The 25,240-nt window shown below is 39.2% G+C and overlaps 1 protein-coding gene across 7 annotated transcripts in view; it reads right to left on the reverse strand.

Moving 5' to 3' along the window:
* Positions 1-25,240, reverse strand: part of ADAMTSL1 (ADAMTS like 1) — a 472,773-nt gene that overhangs the window by 7,070 nt on the left and 440,463 nt on the right. For 5 of the 7 annotated variants that reach the window (XM_089913199.1, XM_089913195.1, XM_089913198.1 and 2 more), the window contains one exon: positions 567-676. In XM_089913199.1, the coding sequence (XP_089769325.1) occupies positions 567-676 (110 nt within the window). Of the gene's footprint in view, positions 1-504; positions 677-1,559; positions 2,644-25,240 lie in introns of those variants that run through there. The other 2 variants (XR_016393555.1, XM_089913200.1) reach the window with 2 other exon arrangements.

Raw genomic sequence — 25,240 nt, forward strand, 5'->3', positions numbered from 1 at the left:
TCATCTCGACAATGTCCGTGTCACTGCATTGACCTGAGAATGAGCTCTGCCAGGGTGGGGGACGGCAGAGCCGCTCTCAGGGGCGGGGACCTTAGCGAGGCGGGTGATGAGCCCTCTCCCCAAGGGAAGGAAGGATGACAGGGGCTGGGGGCTGGATAGGAATGGTAGGCTGAGACCTGGGGACAGGGGTCTCAGCGTAACTTCTAGAGGGAGGTGGACAAGAGTGAGAGGCTGGTGGAGCCCTTGGGGTCTGGTGCCCACTTTGTGGACCTGACCTCCTGCCTACCCTGTAGCCAGCACGGGTCTCTTGTGCCATCAGGCCTCCTCAGAGGAACAGCATCCACTGCATTCTCTCTCCATTTCCGAAAGGGGAAAGCCCAGCCTGGCCCATTCAGTAAGCACGAGGCCACCACTGAGCCATCTACCTCTGGGAGGCCAGTGACCTGGGGAGAATGGAGGTGACCGCTGGGACCATGGAAGGTTGGAGGAGAAAGGTTTACTTACCACCGTCTTTGCGTGCTATCGACACAGGGCCTGGGAAAAGGCAGTCCATGGCTCTCTCTTACCTCGGAAGGGCGCTGCACTGCTCTGATGGTAAGGTGATGCCATCCCGGGTCTGGCAGAAGACTTGTCTGTGCTGCACGGCGAGGCGAGGCCCGACGCAAGGCCCGTTGCACTGGGAAGCAGAAACAGGTGACATACACGTTAGCCAAGTCACAGGACAGGCTGCAATGCCCGGGCTGCGTGGGGCAAAAGATCCTTGTGCAGGGGCTTGTTTGAGGCCCTGAGATCATTTATCTTGCCCCTCTTTACACCAACTTAAAGGATATCCACCAGCACATTTCTGCTTAGCCCACGGGAGGGTTAGCTTTGCTGTGGTCTGTGAGGATTCTGCTAGCAAATGGCTAATGGCAGTATAGAGCCAGTCAGAGATGTCAGCCCCCTCCCAGAGTAACCATATGGAAGGTTAATCTTGGCATAATGGACTAGGAATGTGGTGGTCAGCTTTAGAGTTGAACACCTCTAAATAAGCCCCTCTTCCTTCCCTCCTTCAGTCCAGAGAGTAATTTGGTTTATTGTTTTCTTGCTAAATTCGTCCACGTAACCAAGTCCACGACTTCTTTCCTTTCTTTGGTTTCATTTTCTCCAGGATAAACCAAGGGTGGCTGAACGAAGGTAGACTTAGGTGTGTATAGTTAGTCCATGCTCGTGGAGATGGTTAAGCTCTCCCCAGGGCTGGCAGAGCCAGACCATCGTGGCAAAAACCGCCACCAACGATGGTGTCTGTAAAATACGAAACATCTGCTATCTGAGTAGGGTAAAGGGACAGACATCCCTTGGAGGTCACTTTAGAGCAAGGGCTCTTAAACCTGGAAGTATCTGGACTCCTAGGGGTCCACAGGGGAGCTGTTGACCCTTAAAATTATAAGCAGCAATCCTGTTTTGTGTAACATTTTATTTATCTTTTTAGTCTTTGAGCCCTTCACCCATTATTTCCACACCCCACCCCCGCCTCTGGCAACACCAATCTGTTCTCTGTATCTATGAGCTTGCTTTTTAAAAAAAAAAAAAATTCCACATATAAGAGAGATCATATGGTATTTGTCTCTCTCTGTATGACTTCTCTAACTTAGCGTAATGCCCTTGAGGTCCGTTCACGTTGTCGCAAATGGCAAGATTTCATTCTTTTTGACCGTATATATGTGGGATTATTTATGATCTCTTTGTGTTCATCTTATTTGGAGCCCTATGGGCTTCCTGGAGCTGGGTGTCTAGTTCCTTCCCCAGGTTAGGGAACCTTTCAGTATTTCTTCAAACAGGATTTCTGCCCCTTTCTCACTTTCTTTTCCTTCTGGGACCTATGTAATGCAAGCCCTTTAATCTAGCAGCACTTTTTTTCCTTCTCTGATTAGGTGAGTTCCACTGCCCTGACTTCTAATTCACTGAGCCTTTGTTTGCTTCATGTAGTCTGTTGTTGAACACCTTAACAATTTTCAGTTAATGTGTTCTTCCTTCAGCTCTGTGACTTCTATTTGGTACTTTTAAATATTTTCTATCATCACTTTGTTGAATTTCTCACTCTGTTCACCCATCTTAATTCATCCATGCTGAATTTCTAAAAGCTCTCAGGGAACGCCAATGTTATTGGTCCATGGACCACGCTTTAAAGAGTAGCAAGGCTTGAGGCGTTACAAATTACAGGGAACTGCTTGATCTCAAAATCCTTTTAATATAATTTTTTATACATTTATTTTATTTTTGGCTGCGTTGGGTCTTCGTTGCTGTGCTCAGGCTTTCTCTAGTTGCGGCGAGCTGGGGCTACTCTTCATTGTGGTGCACAGGCTTCTCATGGCGGTGGCTTCTCATTGCGGAGCATGGGCTCTAGGTACGCGGGCTCAGTAGTTGTGGCTTGCGGGCTCTAGAGCGCAGGCTCATTAGTTGTGGCGCACGGGCTTAGCTGCTTCACGGCATGTGGGATCTTCCCGGACCAGGGCTCGAACCTGTGTCCCCTGCATTGGCAGGCGGACTCTCAACCACTGCACCACCAGGGAAGCCCCCCCCTCTTAATATTTCTGCATTGGTGACATACTGTTGGGATGTGATTCAAACTATAGATGCCCACCAAACCTCCATATTCCACTCCTGTAAGAATGAAAATGATAATAGTTTCTGACAAGAAAATCCTTTTGGAAGAGTGTCATTCAAAGATCTATTCCTTCATCTTCCTGCCTCTTTGAAGTCTTTGAAAACCATGCTGGTTTTAGTCTAAGTAGAACTAAGACCACCTTAACAACCTGGCTTCATGTAATAATTCAACTTTCTTCTTTTAATCCAACATACATTTATGAGGCACCTGTCTTGGGTAGGGAATGTGTTCCATAAAAGCGTATGTGAAAGGATGATGGCAAAAACAGCCCTGGAATGTTTGCAGGAGAATTATATGAGAGGTTGAATTATAAATGTGGCTGTAAAACATGTGCCACATCATGAGAAATATTGTAAGCTGTCTGAGGAGTCTGCTGTCTGAGGAGTTTGGATTTTCTTACGAATGCCACTTTGTTGGGGTGGGGGAGGGGAGGCACCTAGAAAGGTTTTTAAGTGGGAGTGTCACGATCAGAGTTACTCTTTAGAAAGATTATTCTGTCAGCAGTACAGTAATTGAATTGGAAAGTGAATAGACTGGAGAAAGTAATCTAGGTAACAAGTTTTGCTGATCAAAATGAAGGCACTGGGCAGTGGAAATGGAGAGGAGATTCTATGAAAGTATGATTCACATGGCTGCAGTGGTGCCTTGACAGGGCTAAAAGGGAGGGAGCTAAGATGAGTCTCGGGTTTATGGACTGAACATAAAGATAAGAATTTGTTTTGAAGATGTTTTGTATGAGACGTTTGTGAAATATCCAAATATATATGTTCGTTAAGCAGGTGGATATATAGATCTGTGACTTAAAAGAGAGCTGTGCTAAACACTATCCATTTGAAAGTCATCAGTAGACCAGTGGTGGCTAGGAGTCATAGGTAGCCTAACCCAAGGGGAGGGAAAGCATGAGATGAAAAGGCTTAGGGCAGAACCCTGAGGGACACTGCAGGAAGAGGAGGAAAAAAAGGAATTAAACTGCAGGAAAGGAGAAAAAAAAAGAACTTAGAAAATGTATTCACAGAGACCAACAAAGGAGTTTCCAGAAAGGAAAAAGGGTCAGTAGTATCAAAATGTGTCAAAAAGAACAAACAAGACAGAGTGAGAATTGGCAGTACCCAATGGAACTTGACTTACAGGCTGCACTGGTGACCCTGTGAAGGGCAGTTTCAGTGTGGCAACTGGCACTGAAGTCAAACCAGCGGTGAGTAGAGAAACAAATGAGAGTGGAAGAAATAGGGCTCCCGGAGACATATCACTCCTTCAAGAATTCCCAGTTGTGGTCAAAAGACATCAGCAAAATGGCAGACTAGGCAGCTCTAAGTCCTCATTCACACACAGAAACATCAAAAAGCAACTGGAAACTGGCTCAACTAATCTTATAGGAATTCTGAAAAAGTCAGAGGTCTACAGCAACCTAGCCAGTGCCCAATAAAGAAAATTGCCCCCCGTCTTTATTGGAGTATAATTGCTTTACAATGTTGTGTTAGTTTCTGCTATACAACAGAGTGAATCAGCCATATGCATACATATGTCCCCATATCCCCTCCTTCTTGAGCCTCCCTCCCACCCTCCCTACCCCACCCCTCAAGGTCGTCGCAAAGCATCGAGCTGATCTTCCTTTGCCATGTAGCAGCTTCCCACTAGCTATCGATTTTACATTTGTTAGTGTATATATGTCAATGCTACTCTCTCACTTTGTCCTAGCTTCCCCTCCGCCCCCCCCCCACCCTGCCTTGTCCTCAAGTCTGTTCTCTATGTCTGTGTCTTTATTCCTGCCCCTAGGTTCATCAGTACCATTTTTTTAGATTCCATATATATGCGTTAGCATACGGTATTTGTTTCTCTCTTTCTGACTTACTTCACTCTGTATGACAGACTCTAGCTCCATCCACCTCACTACAAATAACTAACTCAATTTCGTTCTTTTTTTATGGCTGAGTAATATTCCATTGTATACATGTGCCACATCTTCTTTATCCGTTCATCTGTCGATGGACACTTAGGTTGCTCCCATGTCCTGGCCATCGTAAATAGTGCTGCAATGAACACTGGGATGCATGTATGTTTTTGAATTATGGTTTTTCTCAGGGTATATAGCATGGCAGTTTTGGTCTAGAGGCAGCAGTAGCCCATTTTCCTCCCACCATCTGTAGGGAGCAGAGAAGATCCTATTTGCAGTATGTAATGTTCTATCCTGTCTGTCAGAGGGCTACCTGAAGGACTGGTCTCTGTCTCATCTAACTCAGGTATCAAGTGGCAGCCGCTACTTGTGAAAGCTGCAAGGGGACTACAGACACTTGGGGCAGGAGATTACAGATGGAGACATACAGTAGACCACCTAAGGCTCTGGGGACAACCTGGGGTGAGACCATCTTGGAAATTAAGACATTCAAAAGCAGCCATATATAAAGGGGGATTCTGAAAGTCACAAGCAGGCCCAGGCAAGACATATGCTCAGGAAAGGTCTGAGAAGACCTTAAGCTTTCATCTCAGGCTGATCCCGAGGTTCAGAGAACACCCAGTTAAGCAGTGAAGGTGTGCACAGGCACAGAGAAAGTATATTCAAAGACTGGGAGAGATGTCTGTTTTTTTCAATGCCCAATTTCCACTGGGAGAGATGTCTGTTTTTTTCAATGCCCAATTTCCAAGACTAAATCATAAGCACTTCAAAGAAACAGGAACTCATGGCCCATTCAAGGAAGAAAGTGAAGTGGCAGAACCAGCCCTGAAGAAGCAGGGCATCAAATGTATTAAACAAAGACTTTAAAACAACCATCATGACATGTTAAAAGATCTAAAGAAAAACATGAATAAAGAACTAAAGGAAATCAGAAAAAATGATATTAACAAAGAGTAATTATAAAAGGAAACTAAACAAATTGTGGAGCTAAAAAATACAATATCTGAATTGAAAATTTCACTGGCAGAGTTCAACAGCAGGTTTGAGTGCACAGAAGAAACAGTTAGCAAACCTGAAAACAGGACAGTTGAAATTATTGAGTCTAATGAGCTGAAAGAAAAGACATGACAATGGGACCAACATATACACAGGTAGGAGTCCCAGAAGAAGGAGAGAAAGGGGCAGCGAGACCATTTGAAGAAATAATTGCCAAACATTTCCCAAATTTGATGAAAGATACAAATCTAAAAATCCAAAAAGCTCAACAAATTCCACGTAGAATAAACTCAAAGGGAGCCACACTGAGATACAGTATAATGAAATTGTCTTACAAATAAACACAAAGAATCTTGAAATCAACAAGATAGACTCATCAGGTACAAGGGATCCTCAAAAAGATTAGCAGATGATTTCTCAGCAGAACCCTTGCAGGCCAGAAGGTGGTAGGAGAATGATATCTTTAAAGTGCTGAAAAGAAAAAAAATAAACTATGTACCTAGAATTCTATATCCAGTGAAACTGTCGTTCAGAAATGAGGGTGGACTTAAGATATTTGCAGATAAGATGAGAGGGAGTTTATTACCACTATACCTGACTATAAGAAACATGAGAGACCCTCAGGTTAAAATGAAAGGATGCAAGACAGTAACTCCAAGCCATAAGATATAAAGATTGCCAGCAAATGTAAATACGTGAGCAAATGTAAAAACATGAGCAAATATAAAAATTAGTATTATACTTTTGGTATGTAACTCCACTTTTTATTTTTATTCTCTATAGGATTTTGCATTAAAAACAATTATATATCTGTAAGTGGATATGCAGTGTATAAAGATGTAACTTTTATATTATTAACATATAGGAAAGGGGACAGAGCTCTATAGGAATAGAGTTTGTGTGTGTGGTTGAAGTTAAGTTGCTATAAATTAAAACTAGATTGTTATACCTTTAGAATGTTATACGTAATTCCAAGAGCAACGACAAATTAAATACCTACAGACTATACTCAAAAAAAACCCCCAAACCAAAACATCAGCTAAACACTAAGGAAGGCAGTAATGAAGGTAATGAATGGGGGAAGCTGTAAGACACCTAAGACAAATAACAGGGGGAAAAGTAAGTCCTTCCTTATCAGTAATTACTTTAAATGTAAATGGAAAAAACAAGCCTCTCCAATCAAAAGGCATAGATTGGCAATCTATCTACAAGAGACTCACTTTATTATTTTTAATGTATTATAGTTGACTTACAATGTTGTGTTTCTGGTATACAGCAAAGTGATTCATATATGTATATATATATAATTTTTCATATTCTTTTCCATTATAGGTTATTACAAGATATTGAATATAGTTCCCTGGGCTATACAGTAGGTCCTTCTTGTTTATCTATTTTTAAATAGTTTAATTTTAAAAATTTATTTTATATTGGAGTATAGTTGATTTACAATGTTGTGTTAGTTTCAGGTATACAGAAAGTGATTCAGTTATACATATACCCGTTCTTTTTCACATTCTTTTCCCATAGGTTATTACAGAATATTGAGTAGAGTTTCCTGTGCTATACAGAAGGTCCTTGTTGGTTATCTATTTTAATTTTAAATATAGCAGTGTGTACATGTCAATCGCAAACTCCCAATCTATCCCTCCCCCACCCCACCCTTCCCCCCTGGTAACCATAGGTTTGTTTTCTAAGTCTGTGAGTCTGTTTCTGTTTAGTAAATAAGTTCATTTGTATCATTTTTAAAGATTCCTCATATAATCAATATCATATGATATTTGTCTTTCTCTGATTTACTTCACTTAGTATGATAATCTCCAGGTCCATACATGTTGCTGCAAATGACATTATTTCTTTCTTTTTAACGTCTGAATAATATTCCATCGTATATATGTACCACGTCGTCCTTATCCATTCCTCTGTTGATGGACATTTAGGTTGCTTCCATGTCTTGGCTATTGTAAGTAGTGCTGCAATGAATATTGGGGTGCATGTATGTTTTTGAATTGCAGGATAATATGGTAGTGCTATTTTTAGTTTTTGAAGAAACCCACATACTGTTCTCTATAGTGCTTGTACCAATTTACATTCCCACCAACAGTGCAGGAGGGTTCCCTTTTCTCCACACCCTCTCCAGCATTTATTGTTTCTATACTTTTTGATGATGGCCATTCTGCTGGTGTGAGGTGATATCTCATTGTAGTTTTGATTTGCATTTCTCTAATAATTAGTGATGTTGAGCATCCTTTCATGTGCCTGTTGGCCATCTGTATGCGTTCTTTGGAGAGATGTCTAATTAGGTCTTCTGCCCATTGTTTGATTGGGTTGTTTGTTTTTTTTAATATTGAGCCCCGTGATCTGTTTGTGTGCTTTGGAGATTAATCCCTGTGGGTTGCATTGTTTGCAAATATTTTCTCCCATTCTGTGGGTTCTCTTTTCATTTTGTTTATGGTTTCCTTTGCTGTACAAAAGTTTTTGAGTTTAATTAGGTCCCATTTGTTTATTTGTGTTTTTATTTCGATTACTCTAGGAGACAGACAGATAGAAAAAGATACTGCTGTGATTTATGTCAGACTGTTCTGCCTGTGTTTTCCTCTAAGGGTTTTATGGTGTCTAAGTCTTTCCGTTTATTTTTGTGTATAGTGTTAGAGAATCTTCTGATTTCATTCTTTTGCATGTAGCTGTCCAGTTTTCCCAGCACAACTTACTGAAGAGACTATCTTTTCTACATCGTCCAATTAATTGACCATAGATGCGTGGGTTTATTTCTGGGCTTTCTTTCCTGTTCCGTGATCTGTATTTCTGTTCTGGTGCCAGTACCATACTGTTTCAATGACTAACTTTCTGGTATGATCTGAAGACAGGAAGCCTGATTCCTCCAGCTCCGTTTTTCTTTCTGAAGATTGCCTTGCCTATTTGGGGTCTTTTGTGTCTCCATACTAGTTCTGTGAAGAATGCCACTGGTAGTTTGATAGGGATTGCACTGAATCTGTAGATTGCCTTGGGTAGTACAGTCCTTTTGTCAATATTGATTCTTTCAATCCGAGAACATGGTATATCTTTCCACCTGTCTGTGTCATCTTTGATTTCCTTCATCAGCATCTTACAGTTTTCAGAGTACTGGTCTTTGGTCTCCTTAGGTAGGTTTATTCCTAAGTAAGTATTTTATTCTTTTTGATGAGATGGAAAATGGGATTGTTTCCTTATATCTCATTCTGACCTTTCATTGTTAGTGTATAGGAATGCAAGAGACTTCTGTGTATGAATTTTGTATCCTGCAACTTTACCAAATTCATTGATGAGCTCCAATAGTTTTCTGGTAGCATCTTTAGGATTTTCTATGTATAGTATCATGTCATCTGCAAATAGTGACATTTTCACTTCTTCTTTTCCCATTTGGATTCCTTTTATTTTTCTTCTCTGACTGCCACAGCTAGGACTTCAGGATTATGTTGAATTGAAGTGGCAAGACAGGACATCCTTTGTCTTCTTCCTAATCTTACAGGAAATGCTTTCAGTTTTTGACCATTGAGTATGGTGTTAGCTGTGGGTTTGTCATATGTGGTCTTTATTATGTTGAGGTAGGTTCTCTCCATGCCCACTTTCTGGAGAGTTTTAATCATGAATGGATGTTGAATTTTATCAAAAGCTTTTTCTGCATCTACTGAGATGATCATATGGTTTTTTTATTCTTCAATTTGTTGATGTGGTGTATCACACTGATTGATTTGCGGATATTGGAAAAAACCTTGAATCCCTGGGATAAATGTCACTTGATCATGGTATACAATCCTTTATTGTTGGATTCAGATTGCTAGTATTTTGGTGAGGTTTTTTGCATTTATGTTCATCAGTGATCTCGGCCTGTAATTTTCTTTCTTTTGTGGTATCTTTGTCTTGTTTTGGTATCCTGGTGACCTCACAGAATGAGTGTGGGAGTATTCCTTCCTCCGTGATTTTTTGGAATAGTTTCAGGAGGACAGGTGTTAACTCTTCTCTAAATGTTTGATAGAATTCACCTGTGAAGCAGTCTGGTCTTGGACTTTTGTTTCGTGGAAGTTTTAAAATCACCGTTTCAGCATTTGTGATTGGTCTGATCATCTTTTCTATTTCTTCTTGGTTCAGCCTTGGGAGAGTGTGCCTTTCTAAGAATTTGTCCATTTCTTCTACGTTGTGCATGTTAATGGCATAGAGTTGCTTGTAGTACTCTTATGATCCTTTGGATTTCTGTGGTGTCCGTTGTAGCTTCTCCTTTTTCATTTCTAATTTTATTGATTTGAGCCCTCTTCCTCTTGATGCATCTGGCTAAAGGATTATCAATTTTATCTTCTCAAAGAACCAGCTTTTTGTTTCATTGATCTTTTCTATTGATTTCATTTATTTCTGCTCTGATCTTTATGATTTCTTTCCCTACTAACTTTGGGTTTTGTTTGTTCTTCTTTCTCTAGTTGCTTTAGGTGTAAGGTTATAAGGTTAGGTTGTTTATATGAGATTTTTCTTGTTTCCTGAGGTAGGATTGTATTGCTGTAAAATTCCCTCTTAGAACTGCTTTTGCCACATTCCATAGGTTTTGGATTGTCAGGGTTTTTTTTGTTGTCATTTGTCTCTAGGTATTTTTTGATTTCCTCTTTGATTGATTTCTTCAGTGATCCATTGGTTGTTTAGTAGCATATTGTTTAGCCTCCATGTGTTTGTGTTTTTTCTGTAATTGATTTCTAATCTCGTAGCATTGTTTCAAAAACGATGCTTGATATGATTTCAGTTTTCTTAAATTGATCACAAACATGATCAAGTTTATAGCAATACAGTATACAAGGAAATAATGTCATTTGCAGCAATGTCATTTGGAGATTATCAGTCATACTAAGTGAATAAATCAGAGAAAGACAAATACCATATGATATTGATTATATGAGGAATCTTTAAAAATGATACAAATGAACTTATTTACTAAACAGAAACAGACTCACAGACTTAGAAAACGAACCTATGGTTACCAGGGGGGAAGGGTGGGGTGGGGGAGGGATAGATTGGGAGTTTGGGATTGACATGTACACACTGCTATATTTAAAATTAAAATAGATAACCAACAAGGACCTTCTGTATAGCACAGGAAACTCTACTCAATATTCTGTAATAACCTATGGGAAAAGAATGTGAAAAAGAACGGGTATATGTATAACTGAATCACTTTCTGTATACCTGAAACTAACACAACATTGTAAATCAACTATACTCCAATATAAAATAAAAAATTAAAAAGAAAGTTCTCAAAGTACCTAACTTTAGCCCTCAAGGAACTGAAATAAGAAGGGCAAACTAAACCCAAAGCTAGTAGAAGAAAAGGAATAGAGAAACAGTAGAGAAAATCAGGGAAACCAAAAATTAGTTCTCCCTAAAGATCTACAAAATAGACTTTAGCTACATTGACTACGAACAAAATAGAGCATTCAAATTATTAAAATCTGAAATGAAAGTGTCAACATTACTACTGATTTTATAGGAATTTAAAAAATATTAAATGAGAGTACTATGAACAACTATACACCAATAAATTGGATAACCTAGATGTAATAATGGACAATTTCATAGGAACATACAACCCACCAAGACTGAATCATGAAGAAATAAAAATATGACTAGACCTATGAGTGGTAAGGAGATTGAATCAGTAATCAAAGACTGCCCAACAAAGAAAAGCCCTGTACCAGAAAGCCTCACTGGTGAGTTCTACCCGATACTTAAAAAAATAATTTATACCAATTTTTCTCAAACTCTTCCTGAAATTTGAAGGGGAGGGAACACTAACACTCCCTAACTCATTCTATGAGGCCAGCAATACCCTGATACCAAAGCCAGACAAAGCTGCTATAAGAAATGTAAAGAATAATATCATCTCTTCTGATTATTGATGATGAAATCCCGAATACTAGCAAATCAAATTTAGCAGCATAATAAAAGGAATAAACACCAGGAAGAGGTAGGATTTATTTTTGGAATGTAAGGCTGTTTCAACATACGAAAATCACTATAATATACCACATTAGCATAATGAAGGGAAAAAACACATGATCATCACAGCAGATGCAGAGAAAGCACTTGACAAAATTCAACACCCTTTCATGATAAAAACACTAAAAAACTAGGAGTAGAAAGAGACTACTGCTACCTCAAAATAATAAAGAAAGACCATATATGAAAAACCCACAACTAACATCATCCTCAATAGTGAAGACTAAAAACTTCTCCCCTAAGATGAGGAACAAGAACGCAGTGTTGAGCATTCTTGGACATAGTATTAGAAGTTCAGAGCAATTAGCCAAGAAAAAAAAGAAAAAAGCCATCCAAGTTGGAAAGGAGAAGAAGCAAAATTATCACCGTTCACAGAGATACATTAAAAACCCTCAAAATCCCAATGAATGAACTCAAAGTTGAAGGATACAAAATCAGTTGCACTTCTATAAATGAATGATGAACAATCTGAAAAGGAAATTAAGAAAACAATTCCATTTATGATAGCACTAAGAATAAAATACCTAGGAATAAACCAAAGAGGCAAAAGACTTGTACATGGAAAACTATAAAAAGAAATTAAAGACACATAGCCGAAACAATCTTGAAAAAAAAAAGTTGGAGGTCTTAAACTTCATGATTTTAAAACTTACTATAAATTCAGAGTAGTCAAAACAGTGTAGTTCTAGCACGCAGACAGATACGTGGACCAGTGGAATAGAATAGAGAGCCTAGAAACAAACTTGCATATATAGTCAGATGAAGTATGCCAAGATCTCTTAATGGGGAAAGGACAGTCTTTTTAACAAATGGTTCTGGCAAAACAATATCCACATGCAAAAGAATTAGGCTGGATCCTTACTTTACACCATATAAAAATTGTCTCAAAATGGATCAAAGACTTAAATGTAAGAGTTAAAAGTATAAAACTGTTTGAAGAAAACAGAGGGGAAGAGCTTCAGGTTATTGGATTTGGCAATCATTTCTTGACTATGACACTAAAAGCACAGGCCACAAGAAAAAATTAGATAAGCTGGACATCATCATAATTAAAAGCTCTTCTTCATCAATGGACACTACCAAAAGAGTGAAAAGGCAACCTACAGAATGGGAGAAAATATTTGCAAATCATAAATCTGATAAAGGATTAATATTCAGAATATATCAAGAAGCACAACTCAAACACAAAGCCTTGAATAGACATTTCTCTAAAGAAGATGTATGAATGGGCAATACACACATGAAAGTATGTTCAACATCACTAGTAGGTAGGGAAATGCAAATCAAAACCACAGTGAGATACCACTTCACATTCACTAGGATGTCTACTATCAAAAACCCAGAAAATAACAAGCATTGAATATTTGGGAAAATTGGAACTTTGGTGCACTGCTGGTGAGAATGTAAAATGATACAGCTGCTATAAAGAATAGTATGGCAGTTCCTCAAAAATTAAACATAGAATGACCATATGATTTAGCAATTCCACTTCTGGGCATATACTCAAAAGAATGAAAGCAGGAACTCGAACAGATACTATACAAACATGTTCATACTAGCATTATTCATGATAGCCAAACGATGGAAACAACCCACATGCCCAGTGACAGATGGATGCATAAACAAATGTGATATATACTTATACTGGAACATTATTCAGCCTTAAAAAGGAATGAAGTTCTTATACACGCTACAACATGGATGAATCTTGAAAACATTAAAGTGACAGAAGCCAGATACAAAGGGACAAATACTGTATGATTCCACTAAACTAGTGTAGTCAAATTCATAGAAACAAAGTAGAATAGTGGTTACCAGGGATGGGGAGAAAGGGATAATGGGGAATTATTGTTTAATGGGTACAGAGTTTAGTTTGGGATGATGAAAAAGTTTTAAAGATGGATAGTGGTGATAGTACAACAATATGAATGTACTTAATGCCACTGAATTGTACACTTAAAATAGTTAAAATGTTATGTATATTTTATCACAATAATAATTTAAAGAAACTGTGTCAGGGGGGCATTTTTACATTTTCCCTACCCTTTGTGTGTTTGTGAACAACACTGTCATGCTGGATCCTTCAGAGCCTTACTCTTTTATCTTCTCAGTTCATACCTCCTAGCATCACCTGGTCAGACAAAAAGATGTGGTTGGCAAGACTTTGGTATACTTGGCCGTAGCAGGAGGAGCAGTAGCTGGCTTTGGACATATTTGCCTGACCAAGAGGACTGCTTTTACCTTGAGTCCTTCTTCAGTGGTTGGTAGCCTTCCAGGTTCTTTAAGCATTTGGTGAAACCTGGAGCCTCTTGGTAAAAAAATGTCAATAAACACAAGATTTGGGGTTCCAGTTTAAGGTGATGATACAGGAAAATCCTGAATTTACCTCCTCCCACAGATACGCTGAGTCTACATCTACATATGGAACAATTTCTTCTTAAAAAATCCTAAAGGCTGCCTGAGTGACAACCACACATTAGGCAAACAAGAAGAAAACCTCATCAAAGCAAGTAGGACGGACTGGGAGGTGACCAACAATTGGGAGAAAACTCAAAACCTGGAGCTTCTCCCCAAGGAGCAAAGGGTTCAAACTCCACATTGGGCACCTTTATCTGAGAGATGAGCCCCCCCAAACATCTAACTTGGAAAACCAGTGGGGCTCACAGCTTACGTCCCAGGACCCAGCTCAGAGACAGCTGATCATACCCAGATTTAAAGTGAAGGAGGCTCACCTGCTTATATTTAAGCATCAGCCTGAGGGCAGATTTCTAATTTAACACACAAATCTAGAAGCCTGCTGGAGCACTCTCCAGGACTGAGACTTGTGGGCACCATCTTCACACTCTCCTTTTGCCATGTTCCAGAGCACCAGTATCTCCTGGAAGGGAGCTTTCACATGCATTTGGTGCCCCAGTCTTTGTGGCTGCTGCCCAGGGAAGGCCTCTTGACTGCCTGGTTCTGGAGGCTAGGGGAGTTTGAATTCTTGGTCCCAAGGAGCTGTAATAATCAATGTCACCCCACAAGGAGCCCATACCCCTGTCTGCTGCCAGGGGACACCACTACATAGCCTGACTCTTGACAGCCAGTGGGGCTTATGCTTGTGGGTCCTACAGGACTGTAACCAATGGAGAAAAGCTTTCTTAAACAGCTATCACCCCTAGGGCTCAGCAAGAGGCAACAGAGCCAGAACCTTGGTATATCTGTGAAGGAGCCTTATTAGCCAGTCATCATGGCTGCAGTCTGAGAGGTAGACTTCCAATTAAACACGCATCTAGGGACTGACTGTAATCCTTTCTAGAGACCTCAGAGGGTAGGCACTAACTTTGCAGTCTCCCTCTGCTGTGCTCCAGAGCACGTGTTTCCTGGAGGGGAGCTTTACATGCAGCTGGTACCCTGGTTTTTATGTCTGGTGCACTAGTTTTTGCAGCTGCCACTCCAGGGATGCCCCTTGATTGCCTGGCTCAGGTGATCAGGGGAGCTTGAATTTCGGTGTCCCATGGGACTGTGGCAATCGGACAGCTGGTTCTTGGAAGGCTGCCACCCCTAGGGCACTATGCAGACAGCAGACTGAGGAACATCCCCCGGCCTTTCTGTGGAGGAATCCTCTTTATTTGTACTGGACCTATGGCCTGAGGGGCAGGCTTCAGGTTTGGCACACATCTATTGGACTACAAAACTACTCTCAAGGAATGTAGGCTGTGGATGCTGTCTTTGCACTCTCCCTCTGCATCGCTCCAGTATCTCTTAGGAAAGAGCTTATACACTCATCTAGACCCCTGATATGTGCAGCTGCCATCCAGGGAATACTACTGATCACCTGGTCAGCGTGAGCTATTAAAAATATAATAGGCTGCTGCGACAAGCACAAGGGTTTGAGAGATGACAAAGAGCTGGGACAGGGTTGAAAGACAGTGTTCACCTCCTACATGAGGCCACTCCTTCAAGACTGGGAGAGGTGGTGGTTTCATCTACAGTATGGAAACCAACACAAAGAGTTAAGCAAGATGAAGAAACAGAAATATGTTCCAAATGAAAGAACAAGATAAAACCTCAGTGTGTGGTGGGGGGTGGGGGAGACCTCAATGAAATAGAGCTAAGGTATTTACCTGAAAAAGAGTTCAAGGTAATGGTCATAAAGATACTCATAAAACTAGGGAGAAGAATGGATGAACACAATGAGAAATTCAACAAAGAGATAGAAAATATAAAAAAGTACCACGGAAGGCACAGAGCTGAAGAATACAGTTACTGAACTGAAAAATACACTACAGGGGTTCAACAGCAGACTAGATGAAGCAGAAGAAAGCATCAGTCAACTCAAAGACAAGGCAGTGGAACTCACCCATCAGCCAAAAAAAAAAAAGAATAAAACCCAGTGAAGATAGCTTAAGGAGCTGTGGGACAACATCAAACACGTTAACATTCAGATCATAGGGGTCACAGAAAAAGAAGATAGAAAGGAGCAGAAAACTTATTTCAAGACACAATGGCTGAAAACTTCCCTACTCTGGGAAAGAAAATGGACACCCAGTTCCAGGAAGCCCAGAGTGTTCCAAATAAACCCAAAAGAGACATTATAATTAAAGACATAATTAAAACGTCAAAAGTTAAAGACAAGGAGAGAATCTCAAAAGCAGCAAGAGAAAAACAACTTGTTAGGTATAAGGCAATGCCCAGAAGACTACAGCAAATTTTTCAGCAGGATTGGTAGGCTAGAAGGAAGTGGCACAGTATCTTCAAAGTGCTGAAAGAAAAAAACTTCCAATCAAAAATACTCTACCCAGCAAAGTTATCATTCAGGATTGGAGAGAGAGACAGAGAGTCATCGGCAGTGTCTAAGCTGAGGTGCTGGTGCAGTCATTTCGCACTAGGAACTCTCATGTGAAGAGCCCAGTGCAGTACCTCCACATGTGGTACCCTATGAGCAAGTGAAACTAGACTAAGCACAAAGGATGAAAAAAAGGATAGACTGGTTGTACTCAGCATAGGCCTGCATGATACAGTGCTTTGCAGCCAAGACAGGAAACATCTCCTGGAAATAAAAATACTTGGGGAGAGTATCTTCGTACTGACACTGTTTAACGCATCACCAGAGGAAGGAACCAAGATGGCGGAGTAGAACGACATGCTCTCACTCCCTCTTGTGAGAATGCCAGAGTCACGGCTAGCTGCTGGGCAATCATCGACAGGAGGACACTGGAGCTAACCAGAAAGGGTACCCCACATCCAAAGACAAAGGAGAAGCCACAATGAGACAGTAGGAGGAGCGCAATCACAGTAAAATCAAATCCCATAACTGCTGGTTCGGTGATACACAGACTGGAGAACACAGACGTCCACCCGCTGGAGTGAAGGTTCTGAGCCCCACATCAGGCTTCCCAACCTGGGGCTCCGGCAATGGGAGGAGGAATTCTTAGAGAATCAGACTTTGAAGCCTAGTGGGATTTGATTGCAGGACTTCGACAGGACTGGGGGAAACAGAGACTCCACTCTTGGAGGGCACACACAAACTAGTGTGCACATCGGGACCCCGGGAAAGGAGCAGTGACCCCAGGGGCGGCTGAGCCAGACCTACCTGCTAGTGTTGGAGGGTCTCCTGCGGAGGTGGGGGGTGGCTGGGGCTCACCATGGGCACAAGGACACTGGCGGTGGAGGTTCTGGGGGGTGCTCCTTGGTGTGAGCCCTCCCAGAGTCTGCCATTGGCCCCACCAAAGAGCCCAGGTAGGCTCCAGTGTTGGGTTGCCTCAGGCCAAACAACCAACAGGGAGGGAACCCAGCCCCACCCAACAGCAGTCAAGCGGATTAAAGTTTTACTGAGCTCTGCCCACCAGAGCAACAGTCAGCTCTACCCACCACCAGTCCCTCCCATCAGGAAACATACACAAGCCTCTTACATAGCCTCATCCACCAGAGGGCAGACAGCAGAAACAAGAAGAACTACAATCCTGCAGCCTGTGGAACTAAAACCACATTCACAGAAAGATAGACAAGATGAAAAGGCAGAGGGCTATGTACCAGATGAAGGAACAAGATAAAACCCCAGAAAAACAACTAAATGAAGTGGAGAAAACAACTAAATGAAGTGGAGATAGGCAACCTTCCAGAAAAAGAATTCAGAATAATGATAGTGAAGATGATCCAAGACCTCGGAAAAACAATGGAGGGAAAGATCGAGAAGATACAAGAAATGTTCATCAAAGACCTAGAAGAATTAAAGAACAAACAGCAATGAAGAATACAATAACTGAAATGAAAACCACACTAGAAGGAATCAATAGCAGAATAACTGAGGCGGAAGAACGGATAAGTGACCTGGAAGACAGAATGGTGGAATTCACTGCTGCAGAATACGATAAAGAAAAAAGAATGAAAAGAAATGAAGACAGCCTAAGAGACCTCTGGGACAACATTAAATGCAATAACATTCGCATTATAGGGGTCCCAGAAGGAGAAGAGAGAGAGAAAGGACCAGACAAAATATTTGAAGAGATTATAGTCAAAAACTTCCCTAACATGGGAGAGGAAATAGAGCCACCCAAGTCCAGGAAGCGCAGAGAGTCCCAAACAGGATAAACCCAAGGAGAAACACGCCGAGACACATAGTAATCAAATTGGCAAAAATTAAAGACAAAGAAAAATTATTGAAAGCAGCAAGGGAAAAACGACAAATAACATACAAGGGCACTCCCATAAGGTTAACAGCTGATTTCTCAGCAGAAACTCTACAATCCAGAAGGGAGTGGCATGATATACTTAAAGTGGTGAAAGGGAAGAACCTACAACCAAGATTACTCTACCCAGCAAGGATCTCATTCAGATTCGATGGAGAAATCAAAAGCTTTACAGACAAGCAAAAGCTAAGAGAGTTCAGCACCACCAAACCAGCTCTACAACAAATGCTAAAGGAACTTCTCTAGGCGGGAAACACAAGAGAAGAAAAGGACCTACAAAAACAAACCCAAAACAATTAAGAAAATGGTCATAGGAAGATACATATTGATAACTACCTTAAGCGTGAATGGATTAGATGCTCCAACCAAAAGACACAGGCTTGCTGAATGGATACAAAAACAAGACCCATATATATGCTGTCTACAAGAGACCCACTTCAGACCTAGGGACACATACAGACTGAAAGTGAGGGGATGGAAAAAGATATTCCATGCAAATGGAAATCAAAAGAAAGCTGAAGTAGCAATACACATATCAGATAAAATAGACTTTAAAGTAAGGAACGTAACAAGAGACAAGGAAGGACACTACATAATGATCTAGGATCAATCCAAGAAGAAGATATAACAATTATGAATATATATGCACCCAACATAGGAGCACCTCAATACATAAGGCAACTGCTAACAGCTATAAAAGAGGAAATCAGCAGTAACACAAAATAGTGGGGTTACTTTAACACCTCACTTACACCAATGGACAGATCATCCAAAATGAGAATAAATATGGAAACAAAAGCTTTAAATGACACAATAGACCAGATAGATTTAATTGATATTTATAGGACATTCCATCCAAAAACAGCAGATTACACTTTCTTCTCAAATGCACACGGAACATTCTCCAGGAGAGATCACATCTTGGGGTCACAAATCAAGCCTCAGTAAATTTAAGAAAATTGAAATCATATCAAGCATCTTTTCTGACCACAAAGCTATGACATTAGAAATGAATTACAGGAAAAAAAACGTAAAAAACACAAACACATGGAGGCTAAACAATATGTTACTAAATAAGCAAGAGATCACTGAAGAAATCAAAGAGGAAATCAAAAAATACCTAGAGACAAATGACAATGAAAACATAACGATCCAAAACCTATGGGATGCAGCAAAAGCAGTTCTAAGAGGGAAGATTATAGCTATACAAGCCTACCTCAAGAAACAAGAAAAATCTCAAATAAACAATCTAACCTTACACCTAAAGGAACTAAAGAAGAATTAAAAAAAACCCAAAGTTAGCAGAAGGGAAGAAATTATAAAGATCAGAGCAGAAATAAATGAAATAGAAACAAAGAAAAGAATAGCGAAGATCAATAAAACTAAAAGCTGGTTCTTTGAGAAGATAAACAAAACTGATAAACCATTAGCCAGACACATCAAGAAAAAGAGGGAGAGGACTCAAATCAATAAAATAGAGACGAGAAAGGAGAAGTTACAACAGACACCGCAGAAATACAAAGCATCCTAAGAGACTACTACAAGCAATTCTATGCCAATGAAATGGACAACCTGGAAGAAATGGACAAATTCATAGAAAGTTATAACCTCCAAGACTGAACCAGGAAGAAATAGAAAATATGAACAGACCAATCCAATGTAATGAAATTGAAACTGTGATTAAATATCTTCCAACAAAAAAAGTTCAGGACCAGATGGCTTCATAGGTGAATTCTATCAAACATTTAGAGAAGAGCTAACACCCGTCCTCCTCAAACTCTTCCAAAAAATTGCAGAGGAAGGAACACTCCCAAACTCATTCTGTGAGGCCACCATCACCCTGATACCAAGACCAAAGATACTACAATAAAGTAAAATTACAGACCAATATCACTGATGAATATAGATGCAAAAATCCTCAACAAAATACTATCAAACAGAATCCAACAACACATTAAAAGGATCATACACCATGATCAAGTGGGATTTATCCCAGGGATGCAAGGATTCTTCAGTATATGCAAATCAATCAATGTGATACACCATATTAACAAATTGAAGAATAAAAACCATATGATCATCTCAATAGATGCAGAAATAGCTTTTGACAAAATTCAACACCCAGTTATAAAAAGTCTCCAGAAACTGGGCATAGAGGGAACCTACCTCAACATCATAAAGGCCATATATGACAAACCACAGCAAACATCATTCTCAATGGTGAAAAACTGAAAGCATTTCCTCTAAGATCAGGAACAAGACAAGGATGTCCACTCTCACCACTATTATTCAACATAGTTTTGGAAGTTTTAGCCACAGCAATCAGAGAAGAAAAGGAAATAAAAGGAATCCGAATCGGAAAAGAAGAAGTAAAGCTGTCACTGTTTGCAGATGACATGATACTATACATAGAGAACCCTAAAAATGCCACCAGAAAACTACTAGAGCTAATCAATGAATTTGGTAAAGTTGCAGGATACAAAATTAATGCACAGAAATCTCTTGCATTCCTATATAATAAAGACGAAAATGTGAAAGAGAGATTAAGGAAATATTCCCATTTACCACTGCAACAAAAAGAATAAAATACCTATGAATAAACCTAGCTAGGGAGACAAAAGACCTGAATGTAGAAAACTATAAGACACTGATGAAAGAAATTAAAGATGACACCAACAGATGGAGAGATATACATGTTCTTGCAATGGAAGAATCAATATTGTGAAAATGACTGTACCACCCAAAGCAATCTACAGATTCAATGCGATACCTATCAAATTAGCAATGGCATTTTTTACAGAACTGGAACAAAAAATCTTAAAACTTGTATGGAGACACAAAAGACCCCGAATAGCCATAGCAGTCTTTAGGAGAATAAACGGAGCTGGAGGAATCAGACTCCCTGACTTCAGACTATACTACAGACCTACAGTAATCAAGGCAATATGGTACTGGCACAAAAACAGAAACATAGATCAATGGAACAAGATAGAAAACCCAGAGATAAACCCACGCACCTATGGTCAAGTAATCTATGACAAAGGAGGCAAGGATATACAATGGAGAAAAGACAGTCTCTTCAATAAGTGGTGCTGGGAAAACTGGACAGCTACATGTAAAAGAATGAAATTAGAACACTCCCTAACACCAAACACAAAAATAAACTCAAAATGGATTAGAGACCTAAATGTAAGACCAGACACTATAAAATTCTTAGAGGAAAACATAGGAAGAACACTCTCTGACATAAGTCACAGCAACATCTTTTTTGATCCACCTCCTACAGTAATGGAAATAAAAACAAAAATAAACAAATGGGACCTAATGAAACTTCAAAGCTTTCGCACAGCAAAGGAAACCATAAACAAATGAAAAGAGAACCCTCAGAATGGGAGAAAATATTTGCAAACAAATCAACGGACAAAGGATTAATCTCCAAAATATATAAACAGCTCATGAAGCTCAATATTAAAGAAACAAACAACCCAATCCAAAAACGGGCAGAAGACCTAAATAGACATTTCTTCAAAGAAGACATACTGATGGCCAAGAAGAACATGAAAAGCTGCTCAACATCACTAATTATTAGAGAAATGCAAATCAAAACTACAATGAGGTATCACCTCACACCAGTTAGAATGGGCATCATCAGAAAATCTACAAACAGCAAATGCTGGAGAGGGTGTGGAGAAAAGGGAACCCTCTTGCACTGTTGGTGGGAATGTTAATTGATAGAGCCACTATGGAGAACTGTATGGAGGTTCCTTAAAAAGCTAAAAATAGAATTACCATATGATCCAGCAATCCCACTACTGGGCATATACCCAGAGAAAACCATAATTCAAAAAGACACAGGCACCCCAATGTTCATTGCAGCACTATTTACAACAGCCAGGTCATGGAAGCAACCTAAATGCCCATCGACAGACGAATGGGTAAAGAAGATGTGGTACATATATACAACGGAATATTACTCAGCCATAAAAAGGAACGAAATTGGGTCATTTGTTGAGACGTGGATGGATCTAGAGACTGTCATACAGAGTGAAATAAGTCAGAAAGAGTAAAACAAATATCGTATATTAATGCATGTATGTGGAACCTAGAAAAATGGTGCTGATGAACCGGTTTGCCAAGGCAAAAGTTGAGACACAGATGTAGAGTACAAACGTATGCACACCAAGGGGGGAAAACCGTGGGGCGTGGGGATGGTGGTGTGATGAATTGGGCAATTAGGATTGATATGTATACACTGATGTGTTTATAATTGATGACTAATAAGAACCTACTATGTAAAAAAGTAATAAATTAAAATTAAAAAATTAAAAAAATATATAAATAAAGCATCACCAGAAAAGAAAAAAAAATGGAGAGAGAAAGAGTTTTCCAGATAAGCAGAAGGCAAGGGAGTTATCACTAGTAAACCAGCCTTACAAGAAATGTTAAAGGGACTTCTTTAAGCTGAATAGAAAGGGCAATAATTAGTAACAAGAAAAGATAAACCTCAATAGAAAGGTAAATATATAGAACATGTAGTGGATTAATCACTTAAAAAGCTAGTATGAAGGTAAGAAAACAAACGTGGTAAAAATAACTACTATTACAATAATTCTTTAAGGATACACAAGATAAAAAGATATAAAATGTGACATCAAAATCATAAAACATGGGGAAGGGGTAAGAGTAAAAATGTTAAGCTTTAGAATGGTTTAAGTTTACAACAAACTTCAGTTTTTATCAATTTAAAATAGACTGTTAGGGATATACTCTATAATATATAAGCCTCATAGTAACCACAAAGCAAAAATATAATCACAAAAAATAAAAAAATGGAATATAAGCATACCACTTAAGAAAGTCATCAAACCACAAAGGAAGAAAGCAGTAGCAGAAGAAAGGAACAGAGAGGACTACAAAACAGCCAGAAAGCATTAAATACATACATACCAATATATCTTTAAAGGTAAATGGACTAAATTCTCAATTCAAAAGATAGAGTAGCTGAATGGATAGAAAAAACAAGACCCATGTATATGTTGCTTACAAGAGACTCCCTTCAAACGTAAGAACACACAAACTGAAAATGAAGGGATAAAAGGTATATAAAAAGATATTTCATGCAAATAGAGCCCAAAAGAAACTGGGGGTAGCTATACTTATGACAGTTTTTGTTTAACAGTCTAATTTTTCTGGTATAAGAGACAAGGGAACTGCATAATGATAAAGGGGTCAATCCACAAGAGGCTATAACATTTGTAAATACTTATGCTCCCAACATAGGAGCACCTAAATATATAAAGCCAAATATTAACAGACCTAAGAGGAGAAACAGACAGCAATATAAAAATAGCAGGGGGCTTTAATACCCCACTTATATCAATGGATAGATCATCCAGACAGAGAATCAATAAAGAAACATCAGCTTTAAACAATATGTTAGACCAGATGAATTTAACAGATATATATAGAACATTCCATCCAACAGCAACAGAATACACAGTCTTCTCAAGTGCACATGGAATGCTTCCTAGGATAGATCATATGACAGGCCAAAAAACAAATCTTAATAAATTTAAGGTAGAAATGATATCAAGATTCATTTCTGACCTCAATAGTATGAAACTAGAAATCAATTTCAAGAAGGAAACTGGAAAATTTGCAAATATGTGGAGATTAAACAACATGCTACTGAACATTCAATGGGTCAAAAGAGAAATAAAATATTTTGAGACAAATGAAAATGGGAATATTACATACCAAAACTTGTGGCGTACAGCAAAAACAGTTCTGAGAGGGAAGTTCATGGTGATAAATGCCTACCTCAAGAAACAAAAGTCTCAAACAACCTAACTTTACACCTCAAGGAAATAGAAAAAGAAGAATAAATGAAGGTCAAAATTAGTAGAAGGGAGAACAATAACAAATTTTAGAGCAGAAATAGAGACTAAAAAGCCAATAGAAGAGATCAATGAAACAAAAAGCTGATTCTTTGAAAAGATAAACAAAATTTATAAGCCTTAGTTAGACTCACCAAACAAAAGAGACAGAGGACTCAAATAAAATCAGAAATGAAAGAGGAACTATAACAACTGATACCACAGACATACAAGTATCATAGAGACTACTCTGAACAATTATACACCAACGAATTAGACAACCTAGAAGACATGGATAAATTCCTAGAAACATATAACCTACCCAGACTGAATCACGATGAAATAGAAAATCTGAACAGACCAATACAAGTAAGGAGATTGAGTCAGTAATCAAAAACCACTCAACAAGCAAAAGTCCAGGACCAGACAGCTTCACTTGTGAATTCTACCAAACATTCAAAGAAGAATTAATATCAATTCTTCTCGAACTCCTCCAAAAAATACAAGAGGAGGGAACTCTTCCAAACTCATTTTATGAGGCCAGCATTACCCTGAAACTAAAAACCAGACAAGGGTGATGCAGAAAAGAAAATTACAGGTCAATATCCCTGATGAACATAGATGCAAAAATCCTCAATAAAATATTAGCAAAGCAAATTCAACAATACACTAAAAGGATCAAAGACCATGATAAAATGAGACTTGGTCCAGGAATGCAATGATGGTTCAGTATCCACAAAGCAATCAACATGTGATATACCACATTAACAAAATGAAGGATAAAAATCATTTGATCATCTCAATAGGTGGAGAAAAAGCATTTGACAAAATTCAACATCTGTTTATGATAAAAACTCTTAACAAAGTGTATGTAGACAGAATGTACCTTAATATAATAAAGGTCATATATGACAAGTCCACAACTAACATCATACTCAAAAGTGGAAAGCTGAAAGCTTTTCCCGTAAGATCAGGAACAAGACAAGGATGCCCACTCTTGCCACTTTTATTCAACATAGTATTGTCTTTGCAAGAGCAAATAGGCAAGGAAAAAAAAAAGAAGGCATCCAGATTGGAAGGGAAGATGTAAAACTGTCACTATTTGCAGATGACATGATACTATTTATAGAAAATCCTATAG

The sequence above is a fragment of the Delphinapterus leucas genome, chromosome 6 (assembly GCF_059928025.1).
Source record: "Delphinapterus leucas isolate spDelLeu-1000000601 "Yukka" chromosome 6, BTC_Dleu_Yukka2, whole genome shotgun sequence".
Taxonomy (NCBI): Eukaryota; Metazoa; Chordata; class Mammalia; order Artiodactyla; family Monodontidae; genus Delphinapterus; species Delphinapterus leucas.